Source organism: Rhea americana, unplaced genomic scaffold, assembly GCF_003343005.1.
Source record: "Rhea americana isolate MKP2758 unplaced genomic scaffold, rheAme1 scaffold_287, whole genome shotgun sequence".
Classification (NCBI taxonomy): domain Eukaryota; kingdom Metazoa; phylum Chordata; class Aves; order Rheiformes; family Rheidae; genus Rhea; species Rhea americana.
The window spans coordinates 104,315-127,375 of NW_028186409.1; the positions used below are offsets into that span (position 1 = coordinate 104,315).

Sequence of the window (23,061 nt, forward strand, 5' to 3'; positions counted from 1 at the left end):
AAGCACCATACTCTGGCCASTGCAGAAGTCAACCATTTCTTCCCAGGGGTAAAACACACCTTGGCTTCCTGTGTACTGTGATGAGCAATTACCAGAAAGCTGGCAGAACAGAAACCTAACTGCTTTCCTCCGGAAGCAGTCAGGCTGGCAGTGTGGCAGGTCTCTCCAAGCGTGTCCCCTGCTGCAGGGCACACAGACAAGCACTGTCCCACCCTGCGCCTGGGCCGCCCGTGCAGAGAGSTCTCCCTTGCTAGGAAATGGCAGGGGTTCAGCCCAAGCTCTGTTTTGTGAATAACTGTGATGTCCTGAAACCAGTCCTGGATGTGTCTTGGCAGACTAGAAAATGGTTGGGTGAATGGCATACTTTTCAGCAGAAAGRGTGGAGGGCAATGTCCTATTTCCAGCTTTATTTTGGGGTTTGATATGCCTTTTTACAACAAATCTGCTCTCWAGTCAGTTGTCCTTCACTACCACAGGAGACTCAGTTTCCATAAAAAATATTTTTTCTCCAACTCCAGGTCATATGCATGAGAGGATTTCTAAAACCTTTCCAGGGTCCTGGCCTGTGGGCAGATACTGGCASATATGCAGCCTGGCGAGTGTGCTTGGTGAGGTTTACAAAAGCAGTGAGCTCTCAGCTTCCATAAGCCACCGTTAGTGGATTTACAAACCCCAATAAAGAAAAATGGACGATGAGGAGATATCTGATATCAAGCATTCCTGGCATTTTATGGGAGTACAACAGGTTCATCCACCCACGTGCTGACATTACGTCAGGATTCAGGAAGGGAGCCCGCTGGGGGCATTCAGGAGCCCTCCTGTGCCTCCCAGTAGTGCAAATCCCTTGCCTGGAGGCTACTGTGAGCACAGTTACCTTCACCTTTTCCTTTAAAATGCAACTGCCAAAGCAGACACCAAAGTAATCTCTTGGAAGAGGCCCAGAGCAAAGCTGTTTGATCTGCTGGGGCTGGAAATCTTGGAGGACTGGTAGTGTGGGAGCTCACACAAGACTCATTTTTTTTGGCACAGTTTGGAAGAGGAAAAKGTCTCCTGACTCCACCTTTTCTCCCAGCACAGTGAATCCATCTCCCATTCAATTTTACTATTATTTCAGGCTGCTTTCATAACTCCTCCTCTGTGCGTCCCCCCCATCCAACAAATTTTTCTAACAACCCCTTTTGGTAATAATTAGACCTGCAGCAATCCAGGCACTCTCCCTGGCACTTATCTCAAAAGATCCTGGCTCGGCTTGCTCTGAAGAGCTTTTAGATGGAGGTTCACCCAAGTTCAAAACCTGCATCCCAGATAGCTCCACCTCACACCACAGCTTCATTTGGCTGCCTTCCCAGACACCACTCAGCAGCCCCGCAGGGGCTGATAACAAGAGAAACCTTGGCAAGCCTCTGGGATACTTCTTCCACCCTTTTCTGGCTTTAAGAGAAGACCTTCTGCCACCTGTGGGAAGGAAGCAGATCCCCGTACCTGCCTGTCCTCCCTGAGAGCAAATAGGGTATTTGCTGGGATGAGGATCTCTTGTTGAGGGCCATGCAGGATGGCATTGACTTGTACAGAAAGGAGACAGTCCTTCCTCAAGGCTGCTAGTGCATTCAGTTATTCATAAAGGAGGTGGCCCTGGAGCTGCTTGGTCCTCCAAGAAGCCTGGTTCAGAGCAGACGGGTGCCCCAGGTGAGGCTGGGGTATTTTGAAGCACCATCATTGCTTGCAGCCACAGGGGTCATGGTCATATCATTAGGAGAAGACACTGCTTTCAGGAGCCCTTACAGCTTGGGTACTGCATGCCGTGAGAAGTCCTGCCTTGAGGAGCAGGTCACTGCTGCTGTGGTAGCATGAACTGCTGGCTCTGCAGGAGTAGCGGGACCATGCTACGGCCATGCTGCAAGGTGGGGAGAGAGCAGCATGGGGATTAGGAGGCCTAGGCATAGAGACAAGCTAGCTATGACCCCAAGGGAGGACACACAGAGATGATCTGCCTCCAGGACAAAGCTTGCAAAGGAAGGAGACAGGGATGAACCAGCTCAAAGTGCCAAGATTTGGGGAAGAGATGCCCAAGAAGCACTTTGCAGGCTTGTGTGACTTGGGAGCTCTGCACTTGCCCATGCTGAGGGCAGGTCCTGTGGGGCAGACTGGGATAACTCGGTTGTTCCTACTGCACAGTCCCCTATCCACATGCCTTCCAGCAGCCCTGAGGGCTCCTGAGCTACCATGTGTGTGGGGAAAACAGTAGGTTTCCAAGGCAATTTCCACCATACACCTGGCACGAGAACTCCAGTCTGTCTGGGCATTTCCACCCAAAAGCCTGATCCATGGCTTTTTCTATGCTTAGCAGCACCAGTTGAAGACTGGCATCTAGGTGCTTAGACTCATGTATGATCCCCTGTAACATGTGGTGCTTGACAGTATGTCCTAGATGCACCAGTGCTGGCTTGTAGAGCATCATAGGGGAAATATTATCCTGCATGGGGCATGAGGGTCTGAGGCATCTCCTCCCAGGGGACCCCAATGGGCAGAGCTTTTGGTAGTCTGACTCATGGAGAAAGAGTCTTGAGCTGCAGCACCAACTCTTTCTTAACGGGCGCACACCAACATTACTGCTCTGTCACCTCCTCGCTGCTTAGTGATGCAAAAAATGAATCAACCGTAAGAGGCAAAGATGCTTGAAGAGAGCGGTCGTCCTGCCACGGTCCTGTCTTTTCTGCTGCTATGATTACACCTTGAAAAATATCTTTAGAAGATATTTATCCTTGGGAAGGAGTCTCTCTGGAAGGACATGAGCATTTATCAGCATTTCCAGAGCAGCTGATTCAGAGAACTGCCCCTAGTTTGCAATCATCACCAGAATCCCTGGCTCAAGGCAGTGCGCCGGGCTTTGGCTCCATCTGGAGCTAATCTACAGCATGTGAACACATGGAGCCAGCAGAAATCTTTCCTGAGGCTCAGCTTATCATAGCTTTAACCACTGGGTGCCCAATTTCTAATTACTGGGCAGTCATTTCATGTGATAAACCTCCAGCCTGGTCCTGCCCCTTCAGGCAGGAGCCTAGTTGGGAATGCAGATCCCTGTTTGCACTTCATCTGACTGATCCAAGCTACCGAAACCACTGCGGCCGATAGGATGAGCTAGTATTTGGTGCAAGGAGGTCCCAAGAATCATGGTTTGCATGCTCCGAACGTCCAGGACTAGCTTTTTAAACACGCTCTTGCGTGCTCTCAGCCGAGTGCAGAGCGTAGGAACGAGTGCCACTAGGTGTCAGCTGAACACAGCCTGTTATCGCCGGGGCTGCTGTGCCAGCACTGAGAGAAGTCCGATAGCTGCATGCCACTGTTTATCACCCAGCAGCCAAGCTGCAAAGGACATTGCTGTGGTGAAGGCATTGCAGCGTTAGCTGGTGAGAGACTGAGTCCCAAGGGTCCGTGCAAGGCATACTGGACATGTCCCCCGGGGCCGCAGGGTTGGCTTTAGCATTGCCTCCATGCAGCGCATACRGCTGCAGTATGGCACAGTCTGAAGGGTGTGTGCAACCAACTGGAYTTACAAGCAGGAGGAATGGGGGGATAAACGTGCAGGGTCAACTCTGCCTTCCCGACTGGCAACATTAGTGGGAATAACAGAGCAATTCCTTTTGCTTCTTCCCTTGGYCAAGGTGGAGCAGTGAAACAGAGGGGCTGAAATGCAGCTGGATTCAACAGCAGGGAAGTGGTACCAGGCACTAGGAGCTCCACTAAGACCCACATCTCACCCAAGCTGCACCTATTCCAGCTAACTCTCTTCTGCGCTGGCAGACAGCCCTGAGCCCTGGATAGGACTGAGGCAGAGCTTCCCAAAGGCTCCTCAGCCTCTAGGTAGACAGGTTTGCCAGTGGCAGTCATGATAAGTCCCCAGATCAGAGCTGCTCCCCTACTCTCATAAAAACCTCTCTCTTTCCCATAAAAACCTCTCCCTTTTCCAATGGATGTAATTGCTTCTCTGCAGTGTTCCCACTGCCCTGCATTTCCTCAAGTCCTTCGTGCAATCTTGTCCCAAGCAGTAATTTCCCAGCAGAACATCAGGCTCGTTTTTGTGCCTGCTCAGATCTTCCTGGGTTTCTTGTCTCATACCTCCCTGTTTGACAACATCTTGGAGCACAAAGGCGGTTGCCTCTGTCCCACAGGCCTTGACAGTCCCCTCTGTGCCTTGATGTAGCAATGCTGGCGTCAGCTGTCTCATCAGCTTTGGATCCAAAATGCATCGCTTCATGTTTGCTTGTGCTAAGCTCCATCTGGTTTCATATCCCCCTCCCAAAAGATGCTTTCTGAGGCATTAGCAGTGGATCCAATGTTAGTGCCATCAGCAGTTTTCCTGAAATTCCTGGCATCAAATTCCTCTCTAACCCCAAACTGGAGTGCTTTGACGCTTGCACCAACTCTGCGGTTGCAGTGGTTTCCCCTGACGTTAGCACTAACCCTGTAGCCTGATCCAAAATACCCCATACTCTGTCTTGGATCCCCACCATGGTTCTACCCTCCAGTTCATACTGGGAAATGGCAGGTTATTTTTTGCTAAAATTCCCCAAGTTCAGCCCATGCCACACACCAAATGTTGCATTTTGGAAAAGCCAAAAGCAACTAAAACCAGCATTCTCTGTGGGAAGTACTGTGTGACTGAAGGTACAGGCAGACCAAACCACAGAAGGGGGTCAGCCCCAGTTTTTGTGCTGAAACTATGTTTCAGCATGAAACCCTGCCATTCATTTCTCACCTTGGCATCTTCAGTGTCGGACTGGGTGCTTGTCTCTTCCTCATAGAGATCAGACTCCTCCGAGGCAATGGGGACATGGACAGTCAGGTTGGGGTTATTAATGAAATTCATGTGGTCCAGTTCATCCATGAACAAATGCTCTTTCACAGTGACTCCGTCCATGTACTCCGACTTAGGTTCCTGGACAGTGTCCATGTGGTTTAGCACAGAGTTGTCCATCTTATTATGTTCTTGCTCTTCCTCTGGGGCCTTCTTCCCCTTCCACAGCCTGTGGAGTAGCATGAGGACAGAGGTCTTTACAAAGTTGATGCCCTTGGTGATTCTGCCAATAGCAATCTGCAAATTGTTCATCTCTCCATCATCATCAGAAGCTGCCAGGCTATCGGCACTGAAGGAGCTCAGAAGCAAAGCTAAGAACAGGTTCAGGACCTGGAGGGGACAAAAACAGACACTAGTGCTAATGTTCAGCACCAGCAAGGTCCCCACAGGCTGGGGCAGCAGAAGCTCAGTGCTGGCCATGGAGAACACACTTAGTTGAGACTCTTCCCTTCACCCAGCTCTGGAGAGCATGCGGAGGTCTGCTCCCCCAGGGCATACAGAGACACCGACCCCATCTCCTGGAGGATGGGAGTTGCACATCCAGCTACTCCTCCCTGGGCTGTGATGCCCCCAGGACCACCCCAGTCCACTTGGGTGCTGTTGAGAACCTGTCAATCCATTTGCAAGCATTGCTCATGCCAGTCTGCACTATGGCCCTTCCTGAACAATCTACCATGTGGGTCATTTAGCATGTCTCTCCCTTCACTTTCTTCATGTTCTTGGCCTGGCTGGTCCCCAGGTAGGACTTGCCAAGTCTATGGCACTTCTCCCCACTGCTTCTGGGGACACAGCTCAGCTCAGCCTCTTCTCTTCCTAGGGGGGCACCTCCAGCTTTTTGTCCTCCTCTCCACTAGCTCCGGTAGCTTGGATGCCCAACAAGCTCCTGAGGGTCTCCAACACCTTGGAGTCAGATAGGAGTCTATGTCACAGCCATGACATCATCCCTCTTCTGCTGTAGATTGCTCTGCTCCATGGAAAGAAAAACTTCATCTCAATATACACCAGCTCAGGGRATGCAAACTCAATGCAATATATTGTTCCCACTGTGGCCTCTCAGCTCTTCTTTCCTCAGTGCCCAAAACAGCCTTGGACCCAACTGCAGCCTCAGCATTAATGTTTGGCATGGGCTGACTTGCTGTATGCAAAAACCCTAGACTCCAGTGCAGCTAATGAGAAGGGGAGTGGGATAGACTCTCCTTATGGTGCAAGAACATCGGCAAAGCAGATCTGAGAAATGCACTTGCTGTGCAAAGCTAGCTGTTGGACCAAGCCCACAGCTGTTGATGTTTGTGCCTTTTGGTGCCAGCCGCGTATCTGAGAAGGGAATTAGCTGCTATCCAAGGTCACTGCTGTTTTCACATGGCTCATACCTTATGACTTAAATCGCATCTTTAAATAAATCCCTAGTATCCCATCAGTTTACTACTTAGGTTAAGTACCAATTACAGCTAATAGTTTCTGTTGCTGTTGGTGCTGGCTTTTTGGACAGGAGTCCATTACCTAGTCACCTGACTGACTTCCTCCCTTTTCCCTTAATAACTCCAAAGGAAATGCTCAAAGTGCCATTAACAGGAAAGGATGACTGGGTTCCATCTTACCGCACTGGATGGGAAGCAGGGGAGGAATACACATCTCCCTGCAACCAGGATACTCAGAAGACTGTATGTGACATGTTCCAGGAAATGGAAGTACCTGAGATGCAGAAGGGGACTCAGGCAGAGGGGATGAAGGCAGCAGAGCTGGCTCTGAATTGGGCTTTAAATTATCCCCTTGCAGCAGCACAGAGCACAGTGGGAGTTGCAAAACTTACCCAGAAAACTGGAGTGCAGTCTGGGCTGAACCCTCCCAACCCTGGCAGAGCTTCCTCTGCTCCCATTAGCCAAAAAATGAGGCATACTGCTGCCTGTGTCTTCTCTGGAAGAGTCCCCTGGGGAGACGGATAGACTATCCCTTCCAAAAACTTGCTGCAGAACTGGAAATGTCTCCAGGGCCCTTCTGGTGGGACTGGGAGTGCTGYCTGGGTTTCCCAGTCCCTAAGCTCCTATGCTGTCTACAAACTGTCTTGGAGATGCTTCTGCTTACAGGTGATTTTCAGCCTGGTTTTGCATCATGATTCAAACAAATAGTTTAAATGTTCCACTAGARACTGATGCTGAAAGCTCAGCCCTAGAGGGGTTTTGGATTGAGGCAGGCATGGCAGTGCTGGCCTGTGGCCACCACCAGCCGCTGGGCGATGTGCAGTCAGGGAGGTGGCTGCTCTTCGTTTCAGGACACGGTCGGTTTGAAGCTTCATATATGTCGGATGAGCTGTGGGATCAACTCCGGCCCAGCTTTCTGTCCTCTAATAGGGACCCGAGCCATGGGGCARTCCAGGTTTTACCCTCAGAGTGCTGTTTCTCTGCTGGAGGGCCGTGCTGGCCTGAAGATGGAGCAGCCATCCGGCGTGGGGAGGGAGGAGCTCGCTTGGTGGATAGTTTTTCAAAGCAAATTCCAAAGGGCTTACACAACCACGGCAAGTAATAGGAGTGATTTGGCAAGCCACTGCAGTTCCCTCCCCTCCCTTGCTCCTTAAGAAGGGAGAGCGGGGCCCACGCAGCCTGGAAAACAAGCTTCAAAGCCATCAGCGAGCAGGTTACCAAGTTTAGAAAGGATTTCAYGCTTGCCTGGAACTTGCAGGCCTGCTTCTACATCACAGACAGCAGTGCAGGACAGCAAGTGGCTTAGGTTAGAGGGGAGGTAAACAGGCCCTGGTTTGGGCATGAGGATGAGGAGGCTAATAGGCAAGGGAGAGGRCAACTGTGACCGAGGTTCGTCGGGGCACAGGGGCTTGCGGAACTGGAGAGGAAGGACCTGCGAATGTCACCTGAACTGACTTGAGAGGCAGAGCAGCTTGGTAGGGTGAGGACTGGGAATACTGGGATCTGCAGCTTCCTTCCAGAGGAAGGTCTGCTCCAGAAAGCATTTAGGAGCAAAGGCAAGCCATGGGGTGAACTGAGCGTGTAAGAGAAACGACAGTGCCTCCATCTCTCATCACAGGAGAGCATACGAAGCCACGTGGAGAGGAAAGGATTGTTTTAAGATGAGCTCCCTCTTGTCCCAAAGTTTCTCCCACATCTCTCTAAAGTCTATCATCAAACCGTTTGCGCCTCAGCTTCCCCTTTCACTCATCTGGTTTCAGCATAAGGTCCCTCAGGTAGAAGCTGCTTCTWATGCTAGATTATGAAACCTGAGTGCACAACACATCTCCATCCTGGCCTCCAGGTACACAAGGGGGAAGTCTAACCCTTTGGCTCTGCTCCTATATGGCTCCCACAAGGTCTAGCTTACGGGAATAGCCCTGTAAATGAGCTAAGCTAGATAGCRTGGAGAGAGAGGCAGAGGCTGGAGAGAGAGGCAGAGGCCGAAGGTGGAGATTTGTTCTCCTGTGACCCACACTGTCGTTGCCCCCCATTTCATTGGGTGCCCATCTCAGGCTCTGAGACTCACCACAAGGTTCCCGATGACCATAACCATCATGAAGACAATGAGGCACATGGTCTGGCCGGCCACCTCCATGCAGTCCCACATGGTCTCGATCCATTCCCCACAGAGGATGCGGAAGACGATGAGGAAGGAGTGGAAGAAGTCATTCATGTGCCAGCGGGGCAGTGTGCAGTCGAGGGAGATCTTGCACACGCACTCCATGTAGCTCTTCCCAAAAAGCTGCATCCCCACTACAGCGAAGATGAAGACAATGATGGCCAGCACCAGTGTGAGGTTCCCCAGGGCACCCACCGAGTTGCCAATGATCTTGATGAGCATATTCAGGGTGGGCCAGGACTTAGCAAGCTTGAAAACTCTCAGCTGCAAGGAGGAAAGAGASAAGGCAAGGAGTTGCCCAAGGCTTTCATTACCACAAGGTGTCAGCAGGGCTGTGAGGCTGGGATTAGATGTTCAGAAGACTGTTTTGTTAGGACAGGAGGAACTAAACACTCAACTGCTTGGAAGGGGCATGCAGCCTGAAGCTCCTAAACATCTACCTTGACTAGCAGCATTATTTTTTAACRTAGGGCAAGCTAGTGACTGCCACAGCCAGGGAGCTTGAAAGAGCCGTTCCCCACTCCAGTGGTGACCACATCTACAACCCTCATGCACAGCTCAGTCAGCCTCGCGGCACCTACCAGGCGGAAAGAGCGGAGCACGGAGAGCCCCTGCACATTCGCCAGGCCCAGCTCCACCAGGCTCAGCGTGACGATGATGCTGTCGAAGATATTCCAGCCCTGCTGGAAGTACTCATAGGGGTCCAGTGCAATGAGCTTCAGGACCATCTCTGCTGTGAAGATGCCTGTAAAGACCTGTGGGAAATGGTACTCCATCAGTCTGCATGAAAGCAAGTGCTGAGCCTCAGCATGGGTGGCATGGTGGGTGGCAGCTTGCAMTTCTGAGGTGATCCCAAAGCATCTCGTGCACCATGCAGCTGCAGCCCTGCCCGGAGCTGAGCRCTTGGCATTGCTTGCAAAGCTGGGATGGGAGTATTGGTCACTGATTACTTCAGAAAAGACTTGGCAGAGGTGCGGGCTGGCAAGAGGAAATAAATCTCACTGGCAAAGCAATCCCTTCAAAYGACTGCTGAATCACAGGGGATTCCCAGCACTGGGAACTGTACTGCTACTGGGCTGCCCTTGCCCGCAGMGCCCTGGCACTGCCCTGAGCCCTGTGCTGCGAAAGCTGATCCAGCTTTTACACATTACTGTTTTCCTGGGACTATAATGGCACTGTGCATTATCACGTTACTCCAGAGTGGGATCAGCTAAGTGACAATTAGCATCCTCCGTGCAATTGCATGGCACAGCATTTGTAGAAGGGACCTGACAGCCAGTTTGGCACTGGSGGCAGATTGCAGTGGGATGTGCAAGTTCCTGCCTTCACCCTGCAGAGGGGAAAGGCTGAAGAAAGGCTTTGGTGCTGGGATACCAGGGACCTGGTTTCCAACACGGTCCTTTGAGTGCCAGCCCATTAATGTCCCTTTTGCTGCTCCTGCCAGCTTACGGGCACCTCAGTCCCTGCTCTCGTCACTGATTTTCTGAGCTGGGCAGTGGCTGGTTAGGCCTTCTTGAGCACAGGTAAGTGAGGGGGGAGAGACCATAGCAGGGCTCAAGGAGAGCTGGAGAGCTGCTTCTCCTGCTCCTGGCCCAATCTAGCCCTTCTCAGCACCCCCCCCCACCAAGTTCCCCCAGCCCTGCTAGCTCCCCTGTGCTGGGCTCTGGGGCTTAGACATAGCCAGAGAACACCACTGGCCCAGAGGAAAAGCCAGAGCCGTTTTTGCAGCACGACTGTTCTTTGAGCAATAGCCARTTAATCCCCTTGTATTTCCTGAATGAAACCAGATACAAAGCAGCTATGTGTTGGGCGTCATCCTGCCTGCCCATGGCTCAGGCCCCAGCTTGTGTCACTCAAGTGCCTGTGTATAGAAAGGCCTCGGCAGGTGCTGGAAGCAGACAGAAGGCAGGGCAAGGTGGGAGGAGAAGCAGCAGCTAGTTCAGCCTTCGATGGTGCCCTTCTTTCTGTCTGCTACCCTAGCCTCCAGGCTGCTCTTTTGGGTCTCATGGACTTGTCCTACTACCAGACTGTATCCAGCTGAGAGTCGTTTACCATGAGAACCAAAGAGGAGCAGCCAGAGCAGGCTGCTAAATATGCCATGAAATCAGAGCAGCCCAGATTTGCAGTGGTTTCACCTAGGAATGGGAAAAGCCCTGATTTTTCTTTTCTTCTTTTTTTCTTTTTAATGCCGCTTGCACTGGTGCCTGCTACTCAGTGAGCACCTGGATKTTCCCAGCTTCCGAATGCTGGGGTTACTGAGAATTAGCCTCTGCTCTGCCGTATGACCATCCAACGTTGCAAGGACACTGCCAGCRTTGCAAGGACACCATGCCATCAGCCAGTGCTGGCAGCAGCTTGGGCCTGACCCCAGGCTGGCTCAGAAAAGCTTTGTGAGGCCATGCCACATATTGGCAATATTGGGACACATCAGGTGAGATGGGCATCTGCCCAGAAGCTGCAGTAGAAAGGAATGAATGGATGATCAATTCCACCACCCACGTCACCTCTATTGCTCTCTCTTGATCTGAGCCAGCCTGAAGCCCTTCCTGTTGGAGGGATGCTGTGACCAAACCTCTGGAGCATTTTCTCAGCAGTCAGGAAGGGGCTTTCCAGGCATGCATGGGTGCTGCTCAGATGACATATGGGCACCATAGGGGATCTGTCTCTTGGGATGATTGCGTGGCTGCAAATGGGGAAGGACAGGATGCATGTAGCAGCCTACCAGGTTCCCTGTGGTCAGCACATTCTCAAATTGCTCTGTCATGGGGTAGTGCTCCATTGCCATGAAAAGTGTATTGAGCACGATGCAGATGGTGATGCCCAGGTCCACGAAGGGGTCCATCACCACCAGCTTGACAAACCCTTTCAGCTTCAGCCACAAAGGGCAGCAGTTCCAGATCAGGACCGTGCGGGCAAATTTATACCACCATGGCGGGCACTTCTGGTGAGCTTCCTCCAGCTCTGAGGGCAGGAAGGAAAAGTGACATCAATGTCTGGGCATCTCCTGTCCTCTCAAGGTGAGAGGAGCACCAAAACCCACAAGGGGCCCCTCCCGAGGTYCTCAACCAGCTCATGACCATCTGAATCTTATACAGGGGTTGAATGGAGAACCCTGCTTGTGTCTGGGGCATAGTGGCCCTGTAAAGCTGACCCTCCAAATCTGAGGGTCAAAAACCTTAGGGCTGAAACACCAGTTATTGCTGAACCTGTATACAGTACATTTTGGTTAAGTTATGATAGGAGCTCAAGAGGCCATTTGGGCAGCTCACTTCACCCTGGAGACCACTGCAGTTCATTGCAACCCCATTCATTGGAATGGGGTATTGTAGTATTGCCTCCAGGCTTCATGCTGGTGAGCTAGGGCAAAAAKGCCTGCTTGAGCAGCATTGTAGCATGCTAATCCCATACAGAGACCCTGGGGCCAACCCCTAGCACCGGGTGGGAGATTTTGTGACAGCCTATATCACTGGCATGTACTGAGCACCTTGAGACCAGCTGGGCTGAAATGGCCCTTACCTGGGCTGAGGGAGAACATACCTTCCACAGCRCTGGAGATGACACTAACTGCACTTCCAACTCTTTTCTCAAGGCCTGGTCCATCTTGACTGCCCATAGTGAGGTGGTTGTGGTCCGATTTCTGTGCTTCATTGGCAGGATTGAACTAGAAGGAGAGGAGGCCACAGTGGATGAACACAGAGAGCTGGAGACYATTCAATGTGCTTAAAGATACAACAGATTAAAAAAAAGGGAGGGGGGCACAGTTCAGAGATATGGGATGTAACGTGGGAGCTACAAGTGGGCCGCAAGGCATCTCTAACTGGTTTTGAGGACCATGCTGGGTTATGGCAGTTTGAATCACAGCAGCCTACCCCTCTGCCAGGGTATATCAGGGTGGGCACACTCAGGGGAAGGCAATGACACGGAGCCAAGCACATACATCAATCACTGTAGCGGATCGCTCCAGTATGACCTTGGGGACCACTTGCCCATTGCAGTCTTTGGCCTTGTCGTGGTCGCTATTCAGGCCTTGGTCAGAGTTGTTTTTCTTCACCGCTGTGCTGCTGCGCCGGGAACTGCCACTGGACTGCTTGTCCTGTAACTGCACCAAGAATCACATCTCCATCACCGGAATGTCTGCAGCACGTCAGGACCTTTCCACAGTAGTTATGGGTGATCAGGCTAAACTGTGACTGAATTGAGCCTTGTAACCTCTCCAGGCAGGATTTTGTGACGCCAAAGTCAGCCCTGCAATGCTGCTGCAGGATCTGGGCAAAGATGAGCTCAGAAACACAAACTCAGGACCCGYGCAAACAGCGAGGAGGAACAACTACTGCCAGGGGCTAAACAATGAGTGTGAATTTGCAAATTGTTCCTTTTCACTTGCACAACCTACTGGGCAAAGCTCTCTGCACAGCAGCAGCATTAGATCTATTCTKATTTGGTCAGGGTGAAGGACAGAACTGTACAAAATCTCTAATTTGTTTTGCAGGAAGTTTTAATCTTYAGCAGGATAGAACCTTCAATATAAGGTATTATTAAAAATATTAAAAGAGCATCTTATTAAATATCATTAGAAACATTTTATCTTCCTTTTAAAATCATAACATCACTTTTTGTATGATCCTGACTGCAATCATTCTTGGCTTTGCAACGCTAATTAGCTGATGCTAATGGTGCTGCAGTGGAGTGGGAATCTGTCTGGGTCTCCTGCTTGGGGAGTGTTTGGGGCTTTGCACCCACGTTTTGGCACATACCTGGAGCCAGCACCACAAATGGCTCAGATACAACGGGATTTTCATACTCAGTCACTGGATATTAAATAGATTTGYGTGCCTATTTCTCGTAGCTGCTTTGCCCACACCCTCAGCCCTATCCTCTCTGAGTCTTCTCCACTTCTGTAAGCAACAATAAATAAGAATCACCCCTTAATAAAGCCTGTGGGAAACTCACTGGTTATTTCATTCAGGGAACAAATGGCACCAGACTGATGCCCTGGCCTGGAGTCCCCATCCCTCTGGCAGGACCTGCTCAGACCCATCCTACAAACAGCAATGGCCAGATAAGAGCAAAAGCCACTTCCTTAGAGGATGTTGTGGCTGGATGCAGATAAGCGATGAGAGATGGGGGTTACAGAGGGAGGAAAACAGTTTTGCATCTCTCTTTATAAGTGAGGAAGCTGTTCTTTTGCCCAGACTAACAACTAGTTTTGCAGGGACGTCCCCTGGGCATGCCAGGAACATAGGCCAAAATGATGATTAGATGCTATTGAAAGTGGTCAGGCAGCAGCATTAGATATTAGAGGACCTTTTACCACATTTTTATAGGTTTATTTTGCTGAGGAGAGAATCCCAAGGACTGAAAAGAGCCTAAGATAATACCCCAGGACTGCAATGGAGCAAACAGATGAAAATCAGGCAGTTTGAGATTGCCCATTCTGATGCCAACTGCACAAAATACCAGTGCAAACTATCTACAGTATCAGGCACGTGCATTTGCGCATGTCCTGGAGAAGAGCAGTGATGCTAGACCCTKGTAAGCACAGCTGAGAGTCGTGCCTGTGCACTGAAAGGGTGAAGGATGCAGGGACCTCCCTGGGTCTCTTGARTCCTCTATTTTGTCTCCAGCGGTGGCCAAAGACAAATGGTTTGCTAATTCATTTAGCTTTGCTGCAACTGCCCTAACTTCCTTAAGTGCTCCTTTTCACCCTGGTTGTAATCTGCCTGYGCAGGCTCTCTGCCAGGCTCCCTGCTCTTGATGTGCTGCACAAAGATGTATTATTAGTTCTGTGGCTTTTTATGTGTCGTTGCTCATCTCCTCCTTTCATTTGCCTGAGTAATACTTATCTGTGCTATACCCATCTACCACCTCTTGGTGCTCCCTGTGTTGGTCTCTGGAGAGGAGTTGGGGAAATTAAATCTTTTCAGCCTTTAATGTCTCAACTTTTGGATTCAGCTAGTGACTCAAATAGTTAATCATCTCATTCTTATCTTTTCTCATTACAGAGGAAGCAGGGCTTATTCTTGGGTTTTACAGAAATAGAGATGACATTACACTTGTCACTGTCTCCTCTTTTTTCCCCACCTATTCCCAAACCACAGGCCTCACTGTGTCTCCATGTATCCCACCAACCTGTTTCTCTTGCTCCTCCTGATGTTTTTTCAGTTGTTCCATGAGCTGCTGAAATTCTTCCTCTTTCTGCTGTGCTTCCAGCATTGTAGCATCATTTTGTTCTGCATAGGCCATAGCCACCACTGCAAGGATGAGGTTGATGAGGTAGAAGGAACCAAGAAATATAACGACTACAAAGAAGATCATGTATGTTTTCCCAGCTGCACGCAGTGTCTGTGGAAAGAAGAAGGTGTGGGATATCATGSCACATGGGCACCTTGGTTGTTCACTATCCCCATGCTGCCCCAGCTCAGTGACTCTTGCAACAAAAGGTCTGGTCTTGGGTTAAGGCACCTACCCATTCACAGTAGGAAACACAACATTTTGCTCCCATCTCCCCTGAGTGCTGGGAGACAGAAGTGAGGCCAGACCCTGGCAAGCRTGGCTGAGAGTCATGCCTCTGTAGTCCGTGACATTCTGCTGGAATGGTGTTAAAGAGGCCAAAAAATCTTAGCAAACCCAGCCACTCTGCTCCACGTTAATTGTTAATCCAAGGGCTGCAAATCTTTGATTTGGATGTGGGTTGATATTCCATCACAGACTCTCATTGCTGTWACGGGAGGCAGAAAATGTGTCTCAGCACCTAAGTGCAGAGGTCTTACCCTTGGGCCAAGGGCAGTCCTTTTCTAACTCTGGATATGGGCACAATCACTTTCCAAAGGTCATATGGAACCCCGAGAACTGATTTCAGCCTTCTGGCAAACTTGTTTTTCYTAGTTACCTTTTAGCTAACTAGTCCCTCAGCTGAGGAAAGGMATTCATTTGGCTAGAAGGCAGCCAGGATTTCCACAGTGTCTGCAACTTCTCTCTAATGGCTGACTCAATCCAGCAAATAAATGTCCTGTTTTTGCCCTTTTGGTGGAGCCCTCYCTTAGCTCAAGCCAATAGTAGATACAACAGTAAATTCTTGATTTATGTGGTACAATTGACAGCACCAATGAAGCATACCCAGTCTTTGCCCTTGGAAAAAAAAAAAATTACAGGCTGGGGAGATGCACAGGACCATATCATTCCCGATCCTGGTTACATCCATAAATCACAGGACAAGGTCCCACAAGTTTCCAGTCAAGGGACAATAGGTATTTTCTACCTATCTTAGACTGGGAGCTGCATTCAAACTTTAAGCGCATTTGTGCAAAATCAAAACACCATCAATGGCTGATCCTCAGACCCCTGCACAGCTGTGAGGGACATCTAAAGACAGCAAGCGATGCAAATGCCMTGGGGATTCCCCCCAGGAAGGAATATGCCTACCAGCTGGAAGAGGTTCTCCCAGTAGTCCTGTGTCATGAGACGGAAGAGAGAAAGGAAAGCCCAGCTGAAGGTGTCATAACTGGTGTAGCCGTAGTTTGGGTTCCTCCCTGTTTTAATGCACTCGAATCCTTCAGGGCACTTCCTGCCAAAGGAGCCACGAGGGCAACAGGCGTGAGTCTGCATTTTTGCCCTATCTGCACCTTGACAGTCCCAAGAGCAATCCCAAGAAAATACTTCACCCCCAGAGACAGTGAGATGTTTCACCCCCAGAGACAGTGAGACGTTTTACCAGACCCTCCCCACCCCAGGCTGATACAACTGGGATGCCCTGACCATTCACACCCAGAGCACACTGCCCTCTAGGATCCCACCACCCACTCCTCCACCCTAGTCCTGTGCTTTGCTAAGTGTGAGTGGTCCCACAGCCTGCACTGGCTACCTTCCCCCTCCCAGGGAAACCTCAGGAAAACTCAGCCGCCGGCACGAGTTCCACTCACCCAGCATCACTGCTGTTACCACAGAGCAGGGCATCAAGCGCTCCCTCCAAAAAGTAGAAATTTGCTTTGCAGTTGGGAGAAGAGAAAGACATGAAAATTGCAGGCATCGAGTTCCAAATTCTTGGCAGCTCCTCACTGTCAAGCATACTCTCCTGAATCCTAGCTTTGGGTTCAGTGCTACCTCCTCTCTGTTGACTTTGTTGTTTGGATTGCACTGCTTGGCACCCACTCAGCTAAATTTTATAGCTTTATTTCATCTACCCAACTGGATGGCTCCCAAGCCCACAAAGAGCTTTGGAAATGGCCAAGTGGCCAGGGTTAGGACTCCTGGGAAGATGTATTAACATACAATCTGTTACCAGCACAAACATTCATGGAAGTGAATGAACGCGCTCGGAAATGCCAACGAGGTGGGCTCGGGCGAGCAGCTGCTGGAATCTTCGCTCTTTCATATAAACTAGGGCTGATATGTTTTGCTGAAAAAGCATACAGAATAGTGGGGCATTTCCAGTGGGCAACGGGTGCATGGAAGCTGCAGGGGTCCCCAGAAAGCCTGAGAAAGCAGCCTACTACTGCTCTTTGGCCATTGCCTTTCTCTTGATGCTTCCATCCCAGCCACACATGAGCACATGGCCACAACATGCTGTTGCTATTTGCACTGCATTCATTACGTCCTATAAATTGAATTTGCACTCCTACAAAGAAACCTTCCTGTAATTAATCTCAGAGCTACTTATACAGTTGGGTAAAGCGGCTAAGCTGTAACCTGACCTTCTGCTGAGTGCCCTAAACAAGACGTGAAACATCCAGGCAGAGCCTAGCCCACCGCTACACAGCTCTGCAAGCAGAAATCAGTCCCCCGAGGCTGCCTAGCAGCACTTTGGCTTGCTGCAGAAGTGTGTCAGGGCTGCCAAAGCCTTTGCAGATGACAGCATTTGGAGAACRTCCCTGGGCTTTAGGCAAAGTTTCTACCTTTGATCTACAACCCCGTGTGGGTTTTCCCAAATAATTTATTTTTCAGCACAGTAATTCTGCACAGCCTAGCACACAGGTATCTTCCATACAGTCCTGTACATCTGCACAGCAAACCCTTTCTGGAAGAGTATAGCACCCTCAGGGAACTCGATTTTCCCTGACAAGTGGTATTTATCCCATCTGTCCATCCTGTGAACATGCACAATCCCTTCCACCCASCAGCCACATCTCCCTGCAAAGCCCRAATACTGTTGGAGCACCTTGGCAGAAAGGTCTGCATGAGCAAACCATCTTGGTTACACACAGAGAAAGAAGAGGGTAAACTGARGAGCAAATCGGGGTAATCAGTCAGTGGAGAATGGGAGTTGTAAGCATTTACCTTCATCATTGAGGTAGGCCTCAAAATCAAAAGTGCTGTTGGTGGTGAGGTTGCTGTAGAGCGTTGCATTGGCCCACGTGTCATTGCCCAGCTCTATGAAGTCTGCCAGTAGAGTGTCATTGAGTGGGGGTGGCCACCGCACACACTTGTTCCGGAGGTTCCCCATGAACAGCTGGAGGCCAATTAGTGCAAATACACTCAGGCAGAAGACAGTGAGGATCATCACATCTGAGAGCTTCTTCACCGACTGGATCAGTGCCCCAACAATTGTTTTCAGCCCTGGGGGAGAAGGAATCCTTACTGGGCTACTCACAACAAACCTGCTACATCCTTCTCGAAAGGTGGCTGGACTGGGAGGGCCAAATGGTGCTAGAGAATATCACCATACCCACCCCGTGGGCCCCGACTCTGCGCTCTGGCTTGTGTTAGCCCCTTGTTGCCCCTCTGTCTGTTCCTATACTTTTCTGGGCAGGGTAAATTCTTCTCTGGAGACGAACTCCCTTGGACAAACGCTAGCCAAGCCTTCCCAGGCCGGGCACAATCTGGGCCTCACAATTCAGATTATTTTAACCTGGCAGTTTCAATTCCTTTTAGGTTTTACTTTTTTTTGCCAAACTCTGCCAACTTGCCTTTTTTAGCCTAGATTACCAGGACTGGGTGCTTTGCTGTGGCGCACACAAAAGTTCTCAGCCCAGCTACAAGAGGCTGAATGCTCCTCTCTGAGCTCTGGCTGCAGAGAAACTTCCCTGCTCCAAAACCCCTGTGTGCTGCTCTCCAGCAAGCAGTCAGGAGCTCAGCTGGCCCCTCCAGCCTGGCCTAATTCCTACTGAGTGAAGGTGACGGAAGTGGCAGTTTGCATTAAGCTCTGGGATTAAGTCTTTCTCTCACCCAGCCTGGTAGCTTCCTGCCACAGACAACAGCAGGGAGGAGGTTGGCATGCAGATCTTCATCGGGTCTTTGATGTGGAGAATTTTTTTTTACTGTCGCCTCCATCCAAATGAATGATGGGTGAAGCCAGGACAYTCAGACATTGATTTTTAAAGCAGCTCTGAGCACAGAGCTTTCTCATACAGAGACACTTCTCCAAACATGCATGATTTTTAGCTCTGTCATCATGCCAGTTTCTCTCCCCCTCCCCGCCCCTKCAAGTATTTAGGTAAAACCCTGTTCTCCAAGGGCTTGTCTGTGATGGGAAACTGCTTAGGACAGCTGTTCTAAAACAGCTTATTTTTGCAATAGCTATTTCTGCATAACCTCTTGGGTGGACATCATTCCAGAAATAAAAGTTCAGTGATTAAGAAGCTTACTTTTTTTCTAAGTGCAATTTTTAGCCTGTTTGATCAAGGCAAAAAACAAACCCTGAAGATTTGGAAGCTGAAGGGATACAAAATGGATCAGAAGGTATTCACCACAATAACTATTGCCTGTGATCTAATTTTGTGCCTGTTCAGGGATCTGGTCTCTCATTTCTATAAGCTTGAGTGAAGTGGAATTGAAATGGAGTGATGTTAAGCATTTATGACTTTGCACTGGTACCAACACCCATTGAATACCTAAACTTTGGCATCAGAGCAATCAGCAGTGGGGACAAAACAAAATTCAAGGCTCCACAGGCTAAGCAAAGTGTATTAGGATCATGTTAATTAAGACCACAAAACCTGATGTTAGAGCAAAAGCACTGGAGGCATCTCTGAGAAGCTCTAAAAACACCGTATCCACCTTGTCAGAGGCCTTCCCCAATTGCAGCTAATTTAAAGGTGTAAAATCAGTTGTATCTGACTCAAAAGCTGAATTAGTTGGAAAAAAAATTAAATGCTTTTTTTCTTAGAATCATCAAAAAAATTGCTTTGACCACAGAAAAACCTGAGCTCAAGGAAAACTTGGAAAGGAGATCCTTTCTGTGACTCCTACCTGGAATTACTGTGATAGTTTTCAGGGCACGGAGGACACGGAAAGTCCTGAGAGCCGAGATGTTGCCCAGGTCCACAAACTCTGTGATGTAGCTGTGGGATGGGAGAGGAGAGGCCATCAGGCAGGCAGAGGCTCTGCACAGGTACCTTCCTGCCATTTTCCAGCCATCCTCCCCCAGGTACCCTTTTTTAGACAAGGTGGCAAAACCAGAGCTTGGTGGCCTGGCCTTGTCCCATCCCAACGAACTCACGCCATGGAGATGACCATGAAGTCCAGCCAATTCCACGGGTCACGCAGGAATGTAAAGTTGTCAATGCAGAAGCCTCTTGACAGTATCTTGATGAGGGACTCGAAGGTGTATATTCCAGTGAAGGTGTATCTAAAATGGGAACAGTGACTCAAAGAGGAAGATGGGATGCTCATYTGGGTCCAAGGATCAACTCAGGACAAAATATGGGTACCACAAGGCTTTGTCAGCCCTTGCCTGTGGCCAGTGACAGCATCCCCATCTTGGGGAGCAAGCTTGGTAGCTTGCTGGATTTCTGAAGTGCTTTGCTGTCACGAGGAGGTTTTCAGCTAAGCTCAGCTCATGACGGAAGTTGAGAGATCTTAAGCTACCACCTCTTTGGTAGGACTATTCTGCAGCGCCTGGGCCATACTGACATCTCAACAGTGTCACCTTCTGCATAAAACCTCATGGAAGCCCAGCTGCACAGAACCACAGCAGAAAGCTCTGTATTTTCTTCCTTCCAGCTGTGGTGGGCTGTCCATGCTCCCTGAAGGAGTGGATCTGCCCAGCTTCCCAAACCATCAACGCTGTTCCCCTGCGGAGAGGTGATGTCGCGAGATACAAGGGACTTACTCCACATTCTTGGACCATGCCGGGGGGTTGCTCATCGTCATAAACACACAGTTGGTTAAAATTGTGATCATAATGAACATGCTGAATAATTTAAAACCTGGTCAAGGAGAAATKCTGTGGCATTGGTTCCACCTGCTGAAGGACATATGAGGGTGCGAAGCTGAGAAMTCTGCTCCTCCTGGATCAGAGCAGATGGCTACATCCCTCTTGTCCTGGCTCCCACCTTGTTCCCCCACCCTGGCTTGCTCCTCCAATGGGTGTCTCCTGGCTAGGTCCAATGCTGATGCTGGATGAGTCTCCCTTTTGAACTCTGTGCTCCTTCCTCTCCATCATCCCAGAACACAGCTCCCACCACTCTCAACAGGACATACTCTGCCATAATCACCTTCTTTTTCCTCTTGCCTCCAGGTCCCCAAACCTCTGCTGCCACCTGCAGCTCCCATCCACCCTAGCCCCCCTTTCGCTCCTGGAATCCTTTCCTGGATTTCCTGTTCCATGTCTGCTTACCTTACACTAAAAGCCTCAGAACAGCTCACATTGCTTTCTTCCCCATACCCCGACATCCCGGTTCCTCCGCCAAAGCATCCTTTGCACTCCCCAAGCCACCTGGCACCCATCTGGGACAGGATCTCCTGTTCTGTGAAAACTTTCCTTCCTTTCTAAGGCTCTGCAGATCTGAGAGACCTTGGACTTCTCCTGTGAAGTCTGACCCCATAGGTATCTTCCCTACTCTGACCAAACTGAAGCTCAGATTAAGCTGCTCAGTGCCATGGGCCAGCTGGCACCATAGTGCCAGAAGTTGCCAGGCACCTTGAGCACCTGCTGCTTGGGAAGGGACAGAAGTACTGAGTGGGGATGGGCAGTAGGTTCTGGCCATGTCTGGGGCTGGCCCAGAAGATTTCACTCCCACACCATCAGCGAACACCTATCTCAGTCCTTTCCCAGCTGCACTCACAGTCTTCTCGTCAGGGTTTGAGCTGGCAATGGAGCAGCATCTCAGGGGAGACTGCTGCTCTCCTCAGCAAGGATATGAATGTATAAGCACTTTGATGGCTCCTCTCCGGATGGGGTTGAAGGGTCCCAGCAAGTAGAGAGCAGGAGTTGCTGAGAACCGGAAGATGGATTTGCCTTTGTTGAGGACTATAAATGTCTGCGGAAAAAAGAGGAGGGAGGTTTGCTAGCCCTTCTGCACATCACAAAAACACTCACCCACTCACCGATCAAGTGCTGCAATTAGAGCTGACCTCTCTATACACATTTTGGATTTCAAAAGGCTGGGGGCTTTTGGCAGGGAAGGATCAGATGATAAGCTGTCAGAAGGCCAAGTTCACTGCCAGGRTCTGTGTGGCTAGGCACCACCAACACAGATGGGTCTGGTTCAGAGGAGAAGGCAGCAGAACAACTCTTTATTGTGACTGAAAGCTGGTTCAGCAAGAAGGCCTCAGGTGAGACCCTGGTGTGTGTGTAAGGGAAAAGGAATTCTGTGCTTTAGTCTTTTGGGGGCACCCACATCAATCATCAGCTCTGCCCTTTACCTTCTTATCCTTGTAGAAAGGGTCCAAGTCCTCCAGAGGAGTCCCAATGAGCTCCAATGGGGGATCACCATAGATGAGTGGCAGGTTTTTCCCAGCTTCCAGRTCACTGCTGGGCTTGAGCTCCTCTTCTTCGGGCAGCTCCACACGCTGCCGCTTTATCTTGAGCGCCTCTGCCTCGGCAATGCGCTGCTCGATGGCAGCCAGCGACTCGGGGGTGAACGGGCGGAGGTGCTCGGGGCCTGGGATGTGTGGCAGGCCAGCCATGTTCTCATTCTGCTCTCAGGGTGCCTGCACCCAGCCTGCTGGAGAGAGGGAAGCTCAGGTGGCAAGGGGGAAACGCASGCCCGTTTGCATGATACGCTGTTATTGTCAATTAAAAACTCAGGACTTGAAGCCAGGCGATGGCAGAAACTCAGCACAYTTCTGCTAGCAGCTTTATTTCAGCAAACAGCTCCTGAAATATTGGATTTGCAAGTGACATTACTATTCCTCTAGACAAATCGATTACGTGCTGATGGGGGACCTTGTCTGCTACTTCCCTTCCCAGACCCTTAATCATCCTCTGATCAGAAAGCACCATTGTGTCAGACTTTCCAGGACACAGCATGAGCTGAGCAGCTGGGTGTCTTCGWAAGAGCAACCTTACAATCCAGATAGAGTTGTCCAACAAAAGTAAACACCTTCGTCATCTGTGGCACTGGTCCAGCTGTCTCCCCTTGTGCAACATGCTGCAGTGCATCCTTGGCTTCTTTCTTATGTACAGGCAATGGATACTGCTCAACACAAAAGGCTCCTTGGCAAGAGGAGCTTGCCACCCCACTGTGCCTGCAGAGCCAGAAGYATGATAAGGAAGGTATTACACTGCCAGTCATCTTGCCTAAGGGGAAAATCCCCTCTTTTGCTGGCAAAGCACATTAACAGTCCTGCTGGCCCGTATGTTTACAGCCCAAACTAGACAGTAACATCAGCAAAACTTTACTGTGTGGTCCCAGCATGGGGAGCTCTACTTCTTGATGGCATTGCAGCATAGCTGAGATAAGGCCCTG

General features: G+C 50.1%; 1 protein-coding gene across 1 annotated transcript in view; it reads right to left on the minus strand.

Annotated features, from left to right (window-relative positions):
- Window positions 1-22,306, minus strand: part of SCN4A (sodium voltage-gated channel alpha subunit 4) — a 35,036-nt gene extending 12,730 nt beyond the window's left edge. Inside the window, exons 1-15 of the mRNA XM_085308923.1 lie at window positions 22,016-22,306; window positions 21,512-21,630; window positions 20,481-20,570; window positions 19,869-19,997; window positions 19,619-19,710; window positions 17,708-17,986; window positions 16,354-16,417; window positions 15,857-15,998; window positions 14,564-14,776; window positions 12,372-12,533; window positions 11,972-12,095; window positions 11,157-11,395; window positions 9,016-9,189; window positions 8,342-8,698; window positions 4,757-5,185 (exon numbers count right to left, since the gene is read on the minus strand). Of these exons, the coding sequence (XP_085165049.1) occupies window positions 4,757-5,185; window positions 8,342-8,698; window positions 9,016-9,189; window positions 11,157-11,395; window positions 11,972-12,095; window positions 12,372-12,533; window positions 14,564-14,776; window positions 15,857-15,998; window positions 16,354-16,417; window positions 17,708-17,986; window positions 19,619-19,710; window positions 19,869-19,997; window positions 20,481-20,570; window positions 21,512-21,630; window positions 22,016-22,279 (2,877 nt within the window). The 5' untranslated portion in view covers window positions 22,280-22,306. The remainder of the gene's footprint in view (window positions 1-4,756; window positions 5,186-8,341; window positions 8,699-9,015; window positions 9,190-11,156; window positions 11,396-11,971; window positions 12,096-12,371; window positions 12,534-14,563; window positions 14,777-15,856; window positions 15,999-16,353; window positions 16,418-17,707; window positions 17,987-19,618; window positions 19,711-19,868; window positions 19,998-20,480; window positions 20,571-21,511; window positions 21,631-22,015) is intronic.
- Between the last annotated feature and the right edge of the window lie 755 nt (window positions 22,307-23,061).